Genomic DNA, 20,792 nt, shown 5'->3' with positions numbered 1-20,792 from the left:
GATAGGATATCTTTATATTATAAAAATGTGTGTGGAATACTATATCCTTGTGTGGCAACATTTAACATTATTGCCTAATAGACTAAGCAGTCTACTGCTTATTCCACCAGCCTCTCACAGTTCTGACACAGATGATTCCAAAGCAGATATCATGCTTCAAGGAACATTCTAGCTGCTGAAAGGAACTGTAAATACCAAACACTGGGCCACTAGTACACATGCCTGAGATGTGGGATTCTTTTCTACTAGCATTTGTAGGAACAGGAAAGAATCATCATTTAAAAAAAAAAAAAAAAAAAAAAACCTGGAAAAGGAATACATCCTGGATTAATTTTGAAAACTACAATACCCAAATAGAATTTAGTTTAAGAGTTTGTGTTTTTTTAAGTTGTAATATGGAACTCAAGATGAAACTAATAAAAATAATCATGAATATGGGTAGAAAGTAACCCACCTGAGCACTCAACCATAAAGTAACTGAAATGTATTACTTTTTGTAATAGTATTCTACCGAAGATTATGTAGGTTCACTATTAGAAATTAATTAGAAACAAAATTGGATGAGAAATTGTTCCTTATCATAGTAGATACTCGTATTATGGGAAGAACATGTTTAATTAAACCAGGCAGAAAGAGCAATAAATAGAGTCTTGTAAACAACCCAGAATTGAGCCCTAATTTTTCCAAAGAGCTTTTCCACTTGGTAGAATTTATTTAATGTCTAATTCATTGCAGAATTTCAGTGTCTCATTTGATAGCATAGGTAGAGCTAGTGCTGCATTTGAGGTTATCATTCACAATTGGAATCTTTCTTTCCTTTCAAATGCAAGAGAGAGGCAGTGGGTGAGGGACAAACTTTTCCTGAGGTAACTAGTTGCAAGTTTAAAGAGCCAAGGAACGAAGGAAAGAGCATCTAAGGATACTTGGGCACAAAGAGAAAGCAGTTGCCTAGGGTCGAATTTAAATAAGGTGTGGAGATCAGCACTAAGCTCACACAGGCTCCCTCGGGGAGCACAGTGGAGGTGATGAGGAAGAGACTAGCTGGAGATGTTCCTGCATCTGCCATTCCTGTCAGGTGTGATGGAAGAGCATGTGCCATTATCAGATAGTTCTGTGTGTTCATGTCCCGACCCCTCAACTCATCTCCTACTTAATATCATGGTTTTCAAACTGGGTTTCCCGGAGCCCCTCAGGCCAGGCTGTCAAACACAGCCTCCAGTAGATCCTGTGTCCTTATCTGGCTTTCCTTTCAGTTTTTTTTAAGGAATAAAGTGTTCCATTGCTTAAAATAAATTTAACTGCCAAGAACAATTCATTATTTGCAACAACCAAAAACGAACAATTAGAATTTTGCCTTTGCCAGCAATTTCTGCCACTGTAGGAAATTTTAGGTAATCTGGATATAAAACAAAATTAACTCACCTTTGATCTTTTAAATAGACATTTAAAAGAACAGGAAGTTTATCCAAATAACCCTTTCCCCTCCCTTTGATGAAATTAATTTGTTGCCAGCTTATCCATGTTTGACCTTTAACCTGTAAAATGTAAAATAATGTAGGAAGAAGAAACTTTCTTAAACTTTTGGCATTTTTGTTTGGTTGCTTGGTTTTGTATTTTCTTCTATATCTGGAAATTGACATTTTAAAAAACCTACTTTAAAAATCTTAAATTCTAAATGGTTCAAGACATGATTTCAATTTTAAAGCATTTCAATTATAATCTGTCTAGATGATCTATTTCTCTGGTCCAGTGAGATGCTATGTGAAAAAGTCAGTAATTACGGGAATGCAGTATCTGAGTCATTCTCTTAGAAAGTCATATTTTGTATTACCCAAAAGAGAAAGTCCAGGGTAAAGAGACCTGTATAACCTAGTTTAATGCAGCAGTTTTTCAATTTACCACAGAATGATTTTGGTTAAAATTATGTTTAATACTTATTAGAATCCAGTAAACTAGTGTTTAAAGACCATCCTTTGCAAAGACTTTCATGGCAATATTAGATTTTCATTGATTGAAAGAACAGTGCGTTGCACTGAATCAAGTTAAAAATAAATCATTCTAATAAGCTTCAGAATTAATACATTTTCCGTTACTTTATCTTCACAATCTGAATGCTTTATCAAATATGTTTGTACTCTTGACAAACCCCTATTATTGAAGTAAGGTAATAGGGCTTAGTCTGCATCTAATTTTCAATATCATGTTAAAATTATAAATGTTAAATAGGAGAAAGTCAATAAATGCCTTCATATATGTAATTATTCCCAAGGTTTATTATTATGGTTGAATAAGTAAAATATAGACACAGGTTCTTACATATATAAGTTTATTTTCTTTTTATTTAACAAAGTATCTATTGGAAAGTACAGTATAATTCTGACACTAACTACCTGGAGCGAGGCCAAACTTCAGAGGTTAAGGGCCCAGTACTCCACAAGACCACTCTCACTTCAGTTATCAGCTGCAAGTTTGTGAGTCCCCAAGCTAACCTTACTTCTCACAAGCTGGCTACAAATTTCTGAGTTCCCAGTACTTCCCCAGGCTCAGTAATTCACTACAACAGCTGACAGAACTTGGAAAGGCATTATATTTATCACTGCAGTTTTATAATAGCAAAAGGATACAAATCAGAACCAGCTCAAAAAGACAGGTAGCTGAGGTCTATTGCAGCATCTGAAACATTAAGCATTCATCTTAGGGAGTCAGGAGGCATTTTTTTCTCAGCACGCTGATGTGTGTTTCCAAACAGAAAACTCACCTGAGCTTTGGTACCCAGAGTTTTTAGTCAGATTTCATTACATAGGCATGACTGATGAATCACTGGCCGTATGGTTAAATGTAATCTCTTCCTTCTTAGAGGTGGGTCAGATAACATGTAGCTCAAAGCTCCAACTCTCTAATCACATGATTGGTCTCTCTGGTGTGACCAGCCCCTTTTTGAGATATTCCTTGAGCATAAAATCTTAAGTGGTCTGAAGAGTCCACCGTGAATAACATAGATAGTTCTATCACTAGTAAAATTTCAGGGCTGAGAGACCTGCCTTCCAGGAATGAGGGGCAAGGGCCAGCCAAATTCCTTATTGTAAAAGAGACGTCTTTACAGTTTGCTTTAAGAAACAGCCTCGGTAATGAAATTGTACATAGACATAACTAAATGAATCTGAAAAAGCATGGTCATTGAGTAAACTCCCAGTATTAAAATAACAATAAGAAAACCTCACAGCCATTCATACTGTTGTTGAAATTTTCTGAGAAAATTTATAAATACTTAGCAGATATGAACACATATGCCTTCAAATGTATATAAAATTCATAAACATGATTAAAATTAGAATAATATTTTACTATACCTCTATAAATTTGCCTGAGTACTTCACTATGCTAATTAACTGCCTAATATTGATTTATAACTTTTCATCCATCAAATATATGATGGGTAGAATACTGGAATATAGGCGTTTGGATATTTATATAGTAATTTGGTTGCCCCAAGTATCAGATCACCAGTTTTTAACATATAATTGCTCAAGTATATTGTCCATTTGGAAAGTTTTCGCAAAATGGTTTTTTTCAATTTTTTACAGCCTATGAGGACCACAGCAGATAAAAGTCTAGCTACATTTTCTCATTCCCAGTTGCAGTCAAGTGCACATAATACACATTTAAGTAGGAGAGAGTTTTGAGGTTGCTTTTGAAATTAATCCAGATGTTTCAGAGAGCCAGTTATTCATTCACATAGCTGTAAATCAGAACCACCCAGTACTTTTCACGTGCTTTCAAAATGAATTCTTTGATCCATCAACAGTGCTCCTTTCAACAGCACAATTTAGTAATTGTGAAGGTTGTTGAAATCTACTTCATCTCCACATTCATAATTCAAATGAATGAGCGATTGTGTATATCTCAAAGGCAATATGTCCTCCAGTTGCCACTTTAAGCCTGCTGATGTTTTGTCTTTATTTCAGCCTGAAAGCAGTGGTCACAAAGCAGCAGTCAAAAATATAATCAGAAGTCCAGAGTTTAATTTTTACAAGTGTCAAATTCTGTGTTGAGCTGCCGAAAGTTTTAATATCCTAATTGTGAAGTCATTTATTTTATTTCAGCATCCTTAGAAACCATACATTGATACAAGATGCCAGCAGTTTATTTAGCCTTAAAACACTCCACATGTTTCTCTATCGTTCCATCCCCCATGATTGTTTGCTGTTAATTGTCCTAAAAAATGATCTGAGCAGAGAAGGCAGGGGAATGCTTATCCAGCAGTTCACTAGCAGCATTAAGGATTTTAACGGTGCTAGATAAACATGGCAGGCAATTATTGAATGTTGTCAGACACTGGAAAATAAAATTGAGATGCTAGGCAGTATATGCTTTTGCAGTTTTATCTTTATCTCAGTTCCTAATTTGTATCTTTTAACAGTTTAATAGGTTGAATTTTATTTGAGAGACGTTTTCTGGAATATGCCATTGGAAAATCAGACATAAAAGTTTTATATCTCCTTCCTTAATAACACAATGTGAATCAGTCTGAAGTCATACATGTTAAGTCTTACTAAAGCCATAATATTTCAAAAACAAAAAAAAAATTCCATTTATCTGTTACTCTGTGAGGTAGTGACATGAAAGACCACCATGTGATTCTCTTTTCAGTTAGAATTACTGAGCTAAAAAAAGGTGAGAGGTTTACTTTTGAGAGATATTTTGTAGTTTATCAAGGTGGGAGAATGCAGTTCTTCTAAGAAATTTCAATAACTTCTTATCTTTGAAATACTAGTTCTCTTTTGCCAAAGCTATTGATAGTATTTGGAAATAATTTGGATGGTTTTTACTTCACTGTAGTTGTACAAATATTATTCAATAATTCGGTCATAATGCCATTGATTTGGAAAAACTATTAAAGAAAACAAATTATTACTGGCTCTAAAAAAAGAGGAGTTACTTTTTAGGCATCTCATAGCTATAGGAAAAAGGGAATGGAATTTGAAATATATGTCAACTTCATGAAGGAGTTTTATTTCTCCACCTCAAAGCATAATTAAAGTCAAAATATAAGATTTAAGTAGATCACTGTAATCTATTTTAAAATCTCAGTAGCACTACTGTGAAATACTCCTTTAGTTTTTTGTTGGACTTTGCTCGGATCATTATCAATACTCCAAAAGTCATCCTGAGTAACAGCAGTACATTAGAAACTTAGCACTGCCATCTTCTTTCTGTCTTCTATGTCTCACAACAAACAAAATCCCAACTCTGCCACGTCTGCTCTCCAGAAGATTATCTGGGATTCATCCCCATTTTCAAAACTTTTCATTGTATCCTAATCTTCATGCCAAATTTGTGATCCCATTTTTAAAAATTTATACTATATTTACAATGGATGATATAATGTACATACCGTCTAATAAATCCATTTCTCTTCTAAGAGTATGTAAAACAGAAATGCATACCTATGTCCATCAAAGACACATTCTAGAATATTCATAGCAGCAAAGTTAATAATGCCCCCATATTGAAAACTACCTAAATGCTCACCAACAGAATGAATAAACCATAGTATATTCACACACTAGAATGCTACACATCAACTAGAATAAGCAGTTCTCAGCAGTATGCATCCATACAGATGAAATGAACATCACAATGTAGAGTGAAAAGGCTAACACAAATGGATATACACTATATGATTCCATTTACATGAAATTTTTAAAAAGTAAAACTATTCTACACTGTGAATAGTCAGGATAGTTGTTGCTCTTGTAAGAATGGGTAGTGGCTGAAAGGGAACACAGAGGAAGAAGGCGCTGGACTATTGATTTCATGGGTGAGTTCAATGAAATTTACATCTATAGAGAAATGCACTTTTGTATATGAAGACTACAATACAAAGTTTAAAACAAATATCTTTAACAAATGTGTAGGAGATACTACATAAAAAGATATGCCAGAAATCTATTTATCTTCCATTGTTTTGATTCTGCATGTATCTTACATTAACATTTCTTAAGTCCAATACAGTCATATACACAAATGAGTAAAAGTAGAACTTGTGAAACCTGAGTAAGTGTAATTGTTTGTATTGTCAATAATTTGAGAGTGGTGGAGGCTTATGCTTTTAACATGTGTCTCAGATAATTTATGATTAGGCAAGGATAGTAAATACTGTATAGTAAATGAAATAGTATTTTAGCACTATTTCAATACAGGACAGTTTGAGCACAATCATATAGATTAAATTTGCCATTTTGGCTTAAAGGTGGTCTGATTTTTCTAAATTAAAGAAATTGGCCAGGTGCGGAGGCTCAAGCCTGTAATCCCAGCGTTTTCGGAGGCTGAGGCAGGTGGATCACTAGGTCAGGAGTTTGAGACCAGCGTAGCCAATGTGGTGAAACCCCATCTCTACTAAAAATATAAAAAATTAGCCAGGCATAGTGGCACACGCCTGTTGTCCCAGCTACTTGGGAGGCTGAGTCAGGAGAATTGCTTGAACCCAGGAGGCAGAGATTGCAGTGAGCCAAGATAGCACCACTGCATTCCATCCTGGGTGACAGAGCGAGACCCTGTCTCAAAAAAGAAAAAAAAAAAGCAAAAGAAAAAAAAATTAATGTTTGTTGGTTCTTTTTAAAATCTTCCTACAACAACAACAAAAATAAAATACTTAAGAATAAATATAACAAAATAAGTTTGAGACCTATACACTGAAAACTATAAAACATCATTGAAAGAAACTAGCGATCTATAAAAATGGGAATAAAGTGGATGTGTCTGATTTAGATGGCAGTACTCCCAAACTGAACAACAGATTTGACACAGTCGCTATCAAAATCCTAGCTGCATTTTTTTGCAGAAATTGACAAGCTAATCCTAAAATGCATACAGCAATTTGACTCAAAATAGCTAAACCTGTCTTTAACAGGAAAAACAAAGTAGGAAGACTCACACTTCCGGATTTCAATACCTGCTACAAAGATACAGTCATGAAGACTGTGTAGTACTATCATGAGACTAGACATAGAGATAAATGGAATAGAACTCACCATTCAAAAATAAATACATTATGGTCAACTGATTTTCCAAAAGGGTCCCAAAACAATTCAGTTAGAAAAGAATCATTTTTTCAATAACTGAGGACATTTTAACTCAATAACCACATGTAAAAGAATGAAACTGGGCCCGTACCTTTTATCATAAATAAAAATCAACTCAAAATGAAATACATACCTAAATATAAGAGCTAAAACTATAAAATTCTCATGAGAAAACACAACTGTAAACCTAGATGAACTTGGCTTAGGAAATGGGTTTCTAGATAGTATACAGAAACATTTAAAACCAAGGAAAAAGATAAACTGGACTTCAATTACGTTTAAAACTTTTGTTCTTCAAAGAACACTAAAATTTAAAAAAGAGACAATAACAAGTGTGACAAGAATTTGTAGAAATAGGAACATGCATACATATCTGGAAGAATATAAAGTAGTGCAGTCATTTTGGAAAACAGTTTAAAACTTCCTGAAAAAGTTAAATATGAGTTACCATATGACTGAGCAATTTCATATCTATTAAAGGGAATTGAACTATACATAATATATATATTAAAGGAAATTGAAAATGTATGCGCACACAGAAGCTTGTAAACAAATGTTCATAGCACCATTATTCATGATAGACAAAAACTGAAAACAACTCAAATGTCCATTGACTGATGAGTGGATAAACAAAATGTGAAATGTCCATACAGTGGAATATTATCCAGTCATAGGAAGGACTGAAGTAATGATACATGCTGTAACATAAATGCATCTTGAAAACATCGTAATGAGTGAAAGAAGCCAGCCAGGCATGGTGATTCACACCTGTAATCCGAATACTTGGGGACGCCAAGGACCTCTTGAGGCTAGAAGTTCTCGACTAACCTGAGCAACACAGTAAGACCTCACCTCTATTAAAAATCTAAAAATGAGCTTTGTGTGCCCCCTTTGTCCCAGCCCAGCTACTTAAAAGGGTGAGGCAGAAGGATCTCTTGAGTGCAGGAGGTCAAGGCTACCGTGAGCTGTGATGAAACTGCTGCCCTCCAGCCTGGGAGACAGAGTGAGACACCATCTCTCAAACAAAAAAGGAAAGAAATAAGATCCCATAATGTTTTATTTCACTTATATGGAATGTCTAGGTTAGGTAAATTCATAGATACAGAAAGATTCATCGTTGGCAGGGGATGAGGAAGGGGAAGATAGGAAGTGACTGCCGGTAACCGTAGGGTTTATTTTTAGGGCACAACACATGTTCTAAAATTAGATGGTGGTAAAGGTTGCACAACTTAGCAAACATACTGAAAACCAAAACATGAGGTTATTTTTATGGCATATGATTTATATCTCCATAAATTCTTTAAAATATACCTGGAGTTGCCTAGTATCAACTGTTGACGTTATAATTATTGTCAAGACTGAATCTCTGCTGCTGAGATAAAATGGGAAGGCACGGTGTTGTCTTGTACCAAGAACACCCTCTCTTCATATTCAGAGTAAAGGATAATATAGAGGACAACGACGCATTTCATTCTTGACCCGAGGAATTTTGCCGTTTTCATATGTTTGCCTTGAGAATAATACTCTTTAACTGATATTATGAAGTGGCAAGTTCATAGCTAAGAACTTCAAAGAAAATGCTCCTATTTCCCAAAACAAATCTGTGCACTATTAACTGAATTGGCTGGGTGATTTGATGGAATGACTACTGGATTAGACCTCAGGAGACTTTTCCCCATCTCGTACTGTGTAACCTTAGACTCAGTCAGTCATGGCTCTGCATTTGTTTCCTTAACTGGCTGCTAGAATATCAAGACTCGTACAATTCATATGTAAGATTTTCAACAGAATTGAATGGATGTAAGATATGAAGGTGCCTTGAAAGTGGCAGCATGGTAAAATATGAGACATTACTTAACGTCCCTCATTTTTCTCCAGAATTGATTTTCAAAGAAGGAGAAACACAAGCTGCTAAGTTAAATGGTTCCTTTTGGGTATTGAGTGAAAGGGAACTGGGATTTTTTTCTTAAGAAGGAAGGTTGCATGGACTCAGAACCCTGTACTTGTGTGACATTAACAGATAGGGTTTTATAGAAAACTTACAATTTTTTAATGTATCGTTCTGTCAGCGTGAGAATGATATGGCAGCAGACAGGTTATTGTCAATTAAACACGAGCTGTCAGAAAGTCGGAAATGTTGAAATATGGTGAGCGTGAATCCTAAGCAGATCACGTGGCAGCTACTCAGCTGTTATTTTAACGTAGTCGCTGTATGTACGTGTCATTTTCCTACAGAATTTAATTTGAGTCCCTAACAACGGAGACACCTCTGCATTTGCATGCTGCTGTCAAGTCAGCCTTGGACCTTTTAAATGAGCTAGAAGAGTGGGTGGTAGTGGGAGAGTGACAAGTGGAGGAGATGATTGTTGTCTCGTTTTCTTCCACTCAGGTTACATTGAAGAGGCCTGCATCATCCCCTGCCCCTCAGACTGCAAGCTTAGTGAATGGTCCAACTGGTCGCGCTGCAGCAAGTCCTGTGGGAGTGGTGTGAAGGTTCGCTCTAAATGGCTGCGAGAAAAACCATATAATGGAGGAAGGCCTTGCCCCAAACTAGACCACGTCAACCAGGTATTTTCTGTCATTCAGAGTGTGAAGGTATTGTTTAGATTCACAATGATCTGATTTTTTTCCCCAAAACCAGAGGAAATAATAGCTATTGAATAAGAAATCTGACCCATTTTTACCAGTTAAATAATAGAAGAGTAAATAATAGCTACTGAATAAGAAATCTGATCCATTTTTACCATTAGAATGCCTCAGTAAATGCATGTATGTTATTAAAATCCCAAATTAGACATAATCTCTGTATTCTCTGGAGATTCCATACCCTGCAAGTATATGAGAATGTATATAATTCAATGGAGAGAACAATGACACCTATCTTTGAAATAATGTCAAGGTATTCAGTCTGTCATAAAATTGTATCTTAACACGTAGGCCGAGACTATCTCATTCTTAAAGTTTCCCCAGACTGTCAGAAAAGACATCTCAATTACCAACTACTTAAATTAAGATCAAAGAAATAATATGGATTTGGGTCTAAAATTAGGAAAAATATATACCGTTTGTTTAAATGTGTTTGATGTAAAACAAATTGAGAAAAAGAAATACAAAGATGGCTTCAAAGTCACTGTAAGTATGCTGGCAATTTAGTCATTGACCATTTTCAGTTTCATTTGCAACTCTGAATGATGCATTCTTTCTGACCTGCTGTTACTAGTTGTTTTTCTGTTCTGTTAGAGATGAATAGTAAAAAAGCCTAATGCAGGAAGTGTGACTAATTTAAATGAAATGTAACATTATCAGACGGTTATGACCATGTTTTGCCTACATGTGAATTAACAAAGAATAATATTATACATTATGTGTGGGTGTTAAATTTCATATTTGAATTTAAATCACAACCAAATGAATCAAGTGCTTAAATATGTAGAGTTGTTTCATACATACATACACTAATTTTAATCTCGAAACACACTGCTCATGGGTATACATACTTTCCTTCCCAGATTAACATAGCTGTCTTCATAATAAAAGTACATTGTAGAGAAAACAGAAAGAACTTTGGCATTAAGTAAATTAAGGTGACGGTCACGACAAATTAAATTCTATAAAAAGTACTCTAAAGAGTCTTGATTGTTCCCCAACTAAAGTTGCTGACTTTAGGTGCAAGGGAGGGTAAATAATACACTCCCTTGCTGCCATCTACTGGTAGGTTAGCCTCCCTGTCACACAGCCTTTTGCATTTCTAAGATGCTACGGAAATTTCCAAAGAAGAAAAATCAGTTCCACAACTCTGATTATATAACTGTAAAACAGAATAACTGAACTGAAATGTTCACCATACAAAAGCATATTTCTCTACAAATTTTGAAACCTTGAATATTCCATAGCAAATTTAAATTTTAATAAGTTATGTATGATTCACAATCCTAACAAAGAGAACTTCTACACATATCATAGCTACTTGACTTTAGCCTGTATGTGTATACCCAGTCAGATATGCAATTAAAATCAGCTGTGTTTCCTCAGATTTTCCTTAAGGGTAAGTTGCCAAAGGTTCAAGACCTTAGGCCAAGTTGTCTTTGCTGTTCCTAGTGTTTATTCCTTGCCATTTCTCTGTCACTCTCCAACACCAATATATTCTGATGCAGTTTAATAGCGGTATTGTGACTTAGTATCAGTTTACTGAAAGTTTGTTGAGACATTAACAACTGAAAAATCAAATCTAAAACTCATAAAATTTTTGAACGTTTGAGCATAAATGTTTTATAAAAAATAGAAACTTCTGTGAGTTTGTGAATTAGTAAGATACTTAGGGAAAATAAAGATGATGTATAGTTTTGTGTTAATGTTGAAAATTATGAGTCACCTAGAGGTTTACTACAATTATACATTCCTCAGTAAAATAATCAGAAGCCCGTTGGCTTGAAAATGGTCTCTGAGTTTCTATTTTTCTAGCCGAGGAAGGAAGTCCTCAAATCCTCATTTTCTACAAAACATATAAATTGATTAACGTAAATCAATGGGTAGATCAATCTATAAATATAGACAGTAGCCCACTGACAAGGTGGATCACAAGTTATCTGTATCATATATCAAATACCCACGCGATGCATTTTGAGGTCAACTCAGTTTTCTAAGATTTCTTCATCCTTCCCATCTAATTTTCTCATTGTGCTATTCACAATACTAATTTGCGCATCTTAGTTTTCAACAATAATAAGTAGTTATATATTACTTCCTAATACCTAAGAAAAATGTTCTAATATTTTACCCAAAAAGTAGGTTTTACATGTGCATAATAATACTTGAAACTTACCAAGAGTTCTTCTCATAACAAACTGACATTTTCATCTGTCTTCTTTTTCTCCCCTTTCATCGTTCCTGTTGAACGTCACTGCAGGCACAGGTAAGAACTCTTAAACCTCATGGTTCTTGATAGAATGCGTCTGTTTAAAAAATTCTGATTTCTGAGAATGCATTTCTCTTCTTGCCTTGTCTTGTATGTTTTACAGGGAGGAAATACCACATTTTCCATTAAAGATTTTTTGTCTGTACCTGTTTCCTTTTTATTTTCTATGTGTTCCTTCATTTTCATATCCTTCATTGTAATATCGAAAACTGAGGTGAACAAGAGTTGGGGAGAAAAAGTTTTATTCCACTAACCTTGACTGGCAGTGACACCCATTATTAATGGTCTTGCGCTCTTCAGAGGGAGAAGGAAATGGTGCAAGTAGATGGAAAATGGGTGGATTGGAGATTGTTCTGAAGTGATTGGTATTCACTTCAATACAGGAGATTAAATAAAAGCCCTCAAAGGATTAGGAAGAACTGTGTTTTCTCCTTTGGCTTTTCTCTTCATCATGAGTTGTAGGATAGTGTTTTATCCTGTGCTATTTAGTTCTATTTTAATACAGCACCTAAGTGTGAATGTAATCAACTTAAGGCAATCGTAGACTTTGACTCCATCAGTGCATGTATTATTCCTATTTAAAACAAGTCAGCTTTATTCATTTTACTTGGGTTTTTAGTTCACTAAAATTGGCACAAAAGAATGGCTCCAAAGGGCTATTTAAATCTATCTTTTCTAGAATTCATTTCATAAAACATATTTATGCTGTAGTTTCTCTCTCTTTCTGTCTCCGTCTTGCTCTCTCTGGGCATGTGAGAGAGAGAAAGAGAGAGAGAGAGAGAGAGAGAGAGAGTGTGTGTGTGTGTGTGTGTGTGTGTGTAAAATAAGAAATAGAGTTGGAGTATCATAGATTAGAAAACTACTTTCAAAGAATTTAATGGTTGAGTCAGCTTGGTTGCTCTTGATTAAGTGCCATTTATTTCCTTTATTTAGTTGTTCTTCTCATTGAAAAATAGAATATAGTTGGTTCATTGTACTAAAAACCCTGAAACCAAGCACACCACCCCAAATGTGGGACTAAAAACTTTTATGGACACTGGAACAGAGACAATTTGCTTTGTTTCATGTGGCCCTTGCTGCTTAGGGTTGTAGACCAGACTCTGTTTCTAAGCCTTAAAAGATTGAGGATTAGTGTTAAGATGGCTTTATTTCATATTATCTTTTTAATTTAGTTTCTCATATGATACACACCAAAAAATGTAAATTCTCATCATTATATATATTTATCTGGAAAATAGGCCAAATTATATTTATTTGGAGAAAAGCTATGTTTGTATACTTATTTAGTTCATCAAGTCATCTTTCATTCATTCATTCAGCAAATCCCTGTTGAGTGCCTAACCCGTGAGCACCCTGGGCTAGTATTGAAGACACACAAAAGTGTAAATGAGACAGACAGTCCAGAAAATTACAATGCAGTGTGTTAAGGGTCAGCACAGGAAAATGCGTAACATCTAATGTGATCCAGTGGATCAGATTTAGACCTGCAATGTCATAGCAGAGCAGCAGAGTACAACACGTTTAGCCCTGTCCTCTACTGCTAGAACTCTTGCGTTCTCTCTATGGCTACGTTAGAATAATAAGCAAAAAAGGAGGGGAAAGAAAGTAGCTTAACTGTGAAATGATTGTTGTTATGGTGTGGACGTCCTCCCACTCCCTCTCATCAGATTCCCTGAGATTGCTGCAAACCATGTGTGTTTCAGGTGTATGAGGTTGTTCCATGCCACAGTGACTGCAGCCAGTACCTGTGGGTCACAGAGCCTTGGAGCATCTGCAAGGTGACCTTTGTGAATATGCGAGAGAACTGTGGAGAGGGCGTGCAGACCCGAAAAGTGAGGTAAGGCAAAGCCTCTTTACACAGAGAGGCAAGACACAAAACCATCTCCCAATTGCACACGTGCTGAAATGACCGTTCAGTCCTCCCCAGGATTCCGGATGAAATAGTCTGTGGTTTTGCTTTTAGGGAATCTGTGCTCATGGAAAACTAAGAGGATCTGCTTCACGCAGCAGTTCATTACATTCTGGCCTTCTGATTTAGAAATCTGCACTTCAAATACCCTTAAAGACAAGGAACAGCACATTCGATCTGAACTAATGCAAATTTTCAACCCCACTAACTTTTTTGCTTAAAGGCCAAATATATTTCCAAGGTCATTTTTAAAATAATCTGTTTTAAACTCTTGCTCTTTTGTATCAAACTGGCTACCTGAATATTCTCCTCTTTTCCAGGGAACTTTCTCTGAAACCCCCAGCTGCTTTCTGCCTGTCACTTGTTCTTCTGTAGCTGCAATGTTCAAATAGGATAGCCACTAGCCACACTAGCTCAATTTAAATTTAAACACATTTAGATTAAATTAATTTAAAAATGCCTCTCCCCAGTCATGCTAGCCATACTTCAGTGCTCCATAGCTGCCTGTGGATGGCAGCTATCTGTTGGACAGCACAGACATAGTATTTTTGTCATGGCAGAAAGTTTCATTGGACAGCGTTGTCCTATAACACCCCATATACCCCTCACTGTGTTGAAAAGACACAGTTGCATGTCTATCCCCTTAATAAAACTTTATAAATTTCTTAAAACAGAGACCCCATCATATTCCTAGGATTTCTCTACTGCCTAACACAATATTGATACTCACTAAATTTTCCATACAGCATCTATCACGTGACGCTTAAGGGCTCTAGAACTCTGTGAAACAAGTACGTGAGATTTCATCACCTCCATTTTATAGATTATATTCCCAAATACTAAATAATATACCAAGAACACCCATCTAGTAAAGTGGCAGCATTGGCATTCAAACCCAAGTCTCCTATCACTCTTTTTAAAAACACTGGTTTCTTTTAACCCTTCTCAGTGACACCCAGAAAGACAAATGTGAAACCTGACAACCCATGTTATGAAGAAGTTCATTCTTACCCATAACATAAACTTTCATGCGTTTTAGATTGACAATTTTTAATATACTTCGGTTAGAAAGCAGAACAAGTTGCTATTTGTTTTACCATATAAAACTTTTGCATATACACCTATGTATAACTTTGTTTCTAATAAAAAAAGTTTTCTATTTTTTCAAAAGCACATCTGAACTCTCAATTTATTGCCCTCAGGATCTCAATATAGGTGGATTGGGAATAGGGAAGGAGGAGGGAAGTAATGAGTAGATAGACACACAGAAAAAAACAAGAGATTCTGTTTTCCACTATTCTCCTTTCAAAGTAATTTCTTCTTCAAAATTAAAAAATATTACATTAAGAATTTGGTCAGGTTGGTTGTTTAGTTAGAAAAAAAAAAAAGTACAGTAAAAGAACTACTGGGTTGTTTTTCTCAGCTTTCCCTTCAACTATCTGTGGACATGTTACTTTTTTTTTTTTTTTTTGCTTTGGAAACAGATACTCTCATCATTTTCAAACACATTCTAAGCAAAGTAACTTTTCAGATCAATTTATTTTTTCAGTAAACAACTTCAATGCAAATAGAGAAAAGAGGTCAGTATTGATTGCAATCTCTAATCATGTAATGATGTTCCTCTTTGTTACTGATTGAGTAGTACACCTCCCGTACATTATCCTCTGCTAATGAAGGTCAAAATGTCCTGCTTCAATGCAAGCGCTGGGTGACATTTAGGATAGATGGGTCTATAAAAAAGCAGGTTTAAATTTATTCAGTTATACTCCTCCTCTTTAAGGTTGCTATGGCCTATCAAGGAGTGGTGGTAGAAGTGGTTTGCCTTAGTAGGGAGGGATTTTTTTCCATGACTTTTTTTAGAATTGCCAGTACATGGTGATAATAGAAAGCAGAGAGATTTAGTTATTGTTGCTTTTTAAATATATGCAGAAAATACCACATTACCACACCTATGATGGGCCTCTTATTCCACCGTTTACCTACAACTTGGTTCTACACCATGTATCTCTAATACAAGTCAGTTTTCTCACAGCATAATTCTTGCTCCTTAGAAAGGAGAAAGGCCAAGAATTTGAAGAAAGCAAAGGAATTTAAAGCACCTTCCTTTGTGCTCAAAGCTTGATCCAAATATTTATTCTGTATTCTAGGGTGATTATAAAAATGTCTAATACAAAGTAACACAAATAAAGCCTATAAGTAGTCTAAATGCCACAATAGAAACTTTATTTGATGATTTACTAAATGTAATTTTATTGAATTTTTTAATATCAAATACAATGCTTGCACTTAAGATAATTTTAGTCTCTGTATGTCAATGAAGAGTTTATATTTTTATATGAGAAAACTTTCAGCCTAGGACTTCTTTGTGCATTTTTTTCTCTTAAGAATTTTTTTTTTATTTATACCTTACGTTCTGGAGCACATGTGCAGACATGCAGGTTTGTTACATAGGTTTACACGTGCCATGGTTGTGGTTTGCTGCCATTAGGTATGTCTCCTAATGCTATCCGTCTCCGATCCCTCCACCTGCTGCTATTCTTTCCCCAGTCCTCCACCTCCCATGCCCCAGTGTGTGATGTTCCTCTCTCTGTGTCCATGTGTTCTCATTTTTCAACACCCACTTTGAGTGAGAACATGTGGTGTTTGGTTTTCTGTTCTTGTGTCAGTTTGCTGAGAATGATGGTTTCCAGCTTCATCCATGTCCCTGCAAAGGACATGAACTCATCCTTTTTTATGGCTGCATAGTATTCCCTGGAGTATATGTACCACATTTTCTTGATCCAATCTATCATTGATGGGCATTTGGGTTGGTTCCAAGTCTTTGCTATTGTAAACAGTGCCGCAATAAATGTACTTGTGCATGTGTCTTCAAAGTAGAATGATTTATAATCCTTTGTGTATATACCCAGTAATGGGATTCCTATGTTTAATGGTATTTCTATTTCTAGATCCTTGAGGAATTACCACACTGTCTTCCACAATGGTCGACTTAGTTTACACTCCCACCAACAGTGTAAAAGCATTCCTATTTCTCCGTATCCTCTCCAGCATCTGTTATTTCCTGATTTTTAATGATCGCCATTCTAACTGGCATGAGGTGGTATCTCAATGTGGTTTTGATTTGCATTTCTCTGATGACCAGTGATAATGAGCTTTTTTTTTTTCATATGTTTGTTGGCTGCATAAATGTCCTCGTTTGAAAAGTGTCTATTCATATCCTTTGCCCACTTTTTGATGAGGTTGGTTGCTTTTTCTTGTAAATTTGTTTAAGTTCTCTGTAGATTCTGGATAGCAGCCCTCACACTAGGGACTTTTTAGCAATTGTGGCACATTTAAGCCATGGAATTCAAATGCAGGCATTAAAATATGTCTTAGAAAAATAGTTGATGAGAAGATGTTCATAATACAGTGTAGATTTTTTAAATGGTAGAAACAAAAAGTTTGCTTCCATTTTGTAAAATGAAAATATACATTTAAAGTAATAGTCTATTAATAAATAAATATCTGTCAAGAGTAGGCTAACTGATGAAACTATGGAAATTTTGATTACTTCTGATTTCTAAAAAGGAATATATTACTTGTATAACAAAAAATAAAAAGAAGAGAGATGTATTAATCTGTTCTCACAGTCCTATACAGAACTACCTAAGACTGGGTAATTTATAAAGAAAAGAGGTTTGACCAGGTGTGATGGCTCATGCCAACACTTTGGGAGGGTGTGGCAGATGGATCACGAGGTCAAGAGATTGACCATCCTGGCTAACATAGTGAAACCCTGTCTCTACTAAAAATAAAAAAATAAAAAAAATTAGCTGGGTGTGGTGGCATGAGCCTGTAGTCCAAGCTACTCAGGAGGCTGAAGCAGGACAATCACTTGAACTCAGGAGTCGGAGGTTGCAGTGAGCCGAGATCATGCCACTACACTCCAGCCTGGGCAACAGAGAGAGATTCTGCCTCATAAATAAATATAAAAATAGTGGCAAATCTCGAGAACTCACTATCATGAGACCAGCAAAGGGAAAATCTGCCCTATGATCCAATCACTTTTCACCAGGTCCTTCCCTCAACTTTGGGAATTACAATTTAACATGAGATTTGGGTGGGGATACGGAGCCAAACCATATCACTCCACCTTGGACCCTCCCAAATCTCATCTACTACTCACATTTCAAAACACAACCATGCCTCCCAACAGTCCCCCAAAGCCTTAACTCATTCTAGTATTAACTCCAAAATCCAAATCCAAAATCTTATCTTAGACAAGGCAGGTCCCTTCTGCCTATGAACCTGTAAATCAAAAACAAGTTAGTTACTTCCAAGATACAATTCTCCCATTCTATATGCAAGAAATTGGCCAAAACAAAGAGGCTACAGACCCCATGCAAGTCCAAAACCCAGCAGATCAGTCATTAAATTTTAAAGCCCCAAAATTATCTCCTTTGACTCCATGTTTCACATCCAGGTCACCATGACACAAGAGCAGGGATTCCCAAGGTTCTGGGCAGCTTGACCCCTGTGCCTCTGCAGGGTATGGTCCCCAAGGCTGCCTTCATGGGCTGGCATTTAGTGTCTGTAGCTTTCCCAGGTGCACAGTGCAAGCTGTCAGGGGATCTGTCATTCTTAGGTCTGGAAGACGGTGGCCCTACTTCCACAGATTCACTAGGCAGTGCCCCAGGGGGCATTGTATGGAGGGGGTCCAACCCCACAATTCTACCTCACACTGGCCTAGTACTGAAGGCTCCACCCTGCAGCAGACTTCTGCTAGGACATCCAGTCCATTTCCATACATCCTCTAAAATCCAGGTGGAGACTCCCAAGCCTGAACTCTTTCTTACCTTCTGTAAACCCATAGGCCCAATGCCATGTAGAAGCCACAAAGGCTTGGGAGTTGTACTCTCTAAACCAACAACCTGAACTGTACATTGGCTCCTTTTAGCCATGGCTGGAGCTGGAGAGGCTGAGTTGTAGGGCGCCACGTCCTGAGGCTGCACAGAGTAGTGGAGCCATGAGCCTGTCCCACAAAACCAATTTTCCCTCCTAGGCCTCTGGGCCTGTGATGGGAGTGGCTGCCATGAAGGTGTCTGAAACATCTTGGGGGCATTTTCCCCATTGTCTTGGCTACTGACACTTGGCTCTTTTTTACTTATGCAAATTTCTGCATCTGGTTTGAATTCCTTCCCAGAAAATGGGGTTTTCTTTTCTACCACATGGCTGGGCTGCAAATTTTCTAAACTTTTATGCCCTGCTTCCCTTTGAAATATAAGTTCCAGTTTGGGGTCATTTCTCTGTTTATGCGAATGAGCGTACACTTTTAGAAGCAACCAGGTCATATCTTGAATGCTTTGCTGCTTAGAAATTTCTTCCACCAAATACCCTAAATTCTCTCTCTCTCTCGTTCAGATTCCACAGATCTCCCGAGTACAGGCACAATGCCACCCATCTCTTTGCTGAAGTATAGCAAAAGTGAGCTTTACTTCACTTTCCAATAAGTCCCTCATCTCCCTCTGAGAACACCTCAGTCTGGATTTTACCATCCATATTTCTATCAGCATTTTGGTCACAATCATTCATCAAGTCTTCAGGAAGGTCCAAACTTTCCCTCATCTTCCTGTCTTCTTCTGATCCCTACAAACTGTTCCAACCTCTGCCCATTACCCAGTTCCATAGCTGTTTCCACTTTTTCAGGTATCTTTGTAGCAATGCCTCACTTCTCTTGTACCAATTTTCTGTATTCGTTTTCACACTGCTATTAAAGAACTACCCAAGATGGGGTAATTTATAAAGAAAACAGGTTTAATTAGCTCATGGTGCTGTGGATCGTATGGGCTTCTGTTTCTGGGGAGGCATCAGAAGACTTAACAATCATGGCGTAAGGGCAAAGGGAAGGCAAGCACATCTTCTCATGGTGGCAAGAGAGAGGAAGAGCAAAAGGAGAAGTGATGCACACTTTTAAACCATCAGATCTCCTGATAACTCACTCACTGTCACGAGAACAGAAAGGGGACCATCTGCCCCATGATCTAGTGATCTCAGTGTTGGAGGCCTGTCCCCCAACACTGAGAATTCCAATTCAACATGAGATTTGGGTGGAGACACAGATCCAAATCATATCAAGAGAAATCTTTGAGGATATTTATGTACATAACTGCTGAATAGAGTGTTAGATATCGGTTCTTAACTCTGGATCAATAGGTAATTCTACAAGTTAATCCTTATATATAGTGACAGTACCTACCGCAAGTATAATCTATTCTTAGGAGCAAATCCAACCTTTGAGCACTGAAATGCCCTGTCTGCAACATATTGTCTCTAACCTGCTGTCAACAGAATATTTTTTAAATGATATTGAAGGTAGAATTTTTTCCTGGGAAACTAAAATTATCCTAAAAATATTCATAATGTGATTTATTCTTTCAACAATGAAATTGTATCAATATCAAATTTGCATATTTTTGGGATTGCTTTTTACATATTTATCCAGCATACAAAAAATGCATAGGTAGGTATGCATTTTTTGGGTATTTTTTCAGGCTACAAGTCCGATTAAGACGTGACCAACAGCACAGAGAAAAGTTGGGATTCCAGGTATCACTGGCAATATAATTCAACTGATATTTTAAAACATTACACTAGGTTTGAGAAACTTGAGAGTCAAGCCTTCCTTTTCACCTCCTCAAATGCAGTTCTCTTTCTAAATCTATTAAGGTAGCTGATCTTTTCTAAGTTATACATGAAAGATAAAGGGATTTCTCTCCTACTGTAATACTTAAAATTGCCCAGAGAGATTACTTACTATGGTAAAAGTGAAGTCTCATACTAGCCACATTAATAAGATTCCCAAAAGATGAATAAAGAGGCCTTCCTCACGGCTTACAAGAGAATA

General features: G+C 36.5%; 1 protein-coding gene across 8 annotated transcripts in view; it reads left to right on the top strand.

Annotated features, from left to right (window-relative positions):
• Positions 1-20,792, top strand: part of THSD7A (thrombospondin type 1 domain containing 7A) — an 885,997-nt gene that overhangs the window by 806,387 nt on the left and 58,818 nt on the right. For all 8 annotated transcript variants that reach the window (XM_074379520.1, XM_074379521.1, XM_074379519.1 and 5 more), the window contains 2 exons: positions 9,475-9,653; positions 13,704-13,837. In XM_074379520.1, the coding sequence (XP_074235621.1) occupies positions 9,475-9,653; positions 13,704-13,837 (313 nt within the window). The remainder of the gene's footprint in view (positions 1-9,474; positions 9,654-13,703; positions 13,838-20,792) is intronic.

The sequence above is a fragment of the Saimiri boliviensis genome, chromosome 10, assembly GCF_048565385.1.
Source record: "Saimiri boliviensis isolate mSaiBol1 chromosome 10, mSaiBol1.pri, whole genome shotgun sequence".
NCBI classification, from domain to species: domain Eukaryota; kingdom Metazoa; phylum Chordata; class Mammalia; order Primates; family Cebidae; genus Saimiri; species Saimiri boliviensis.
The sequence above is the reverse complement of the archived record's forward strand: the minus strand, read 5'-3'. Positions and strand labels throughout refer to the sequence as shown.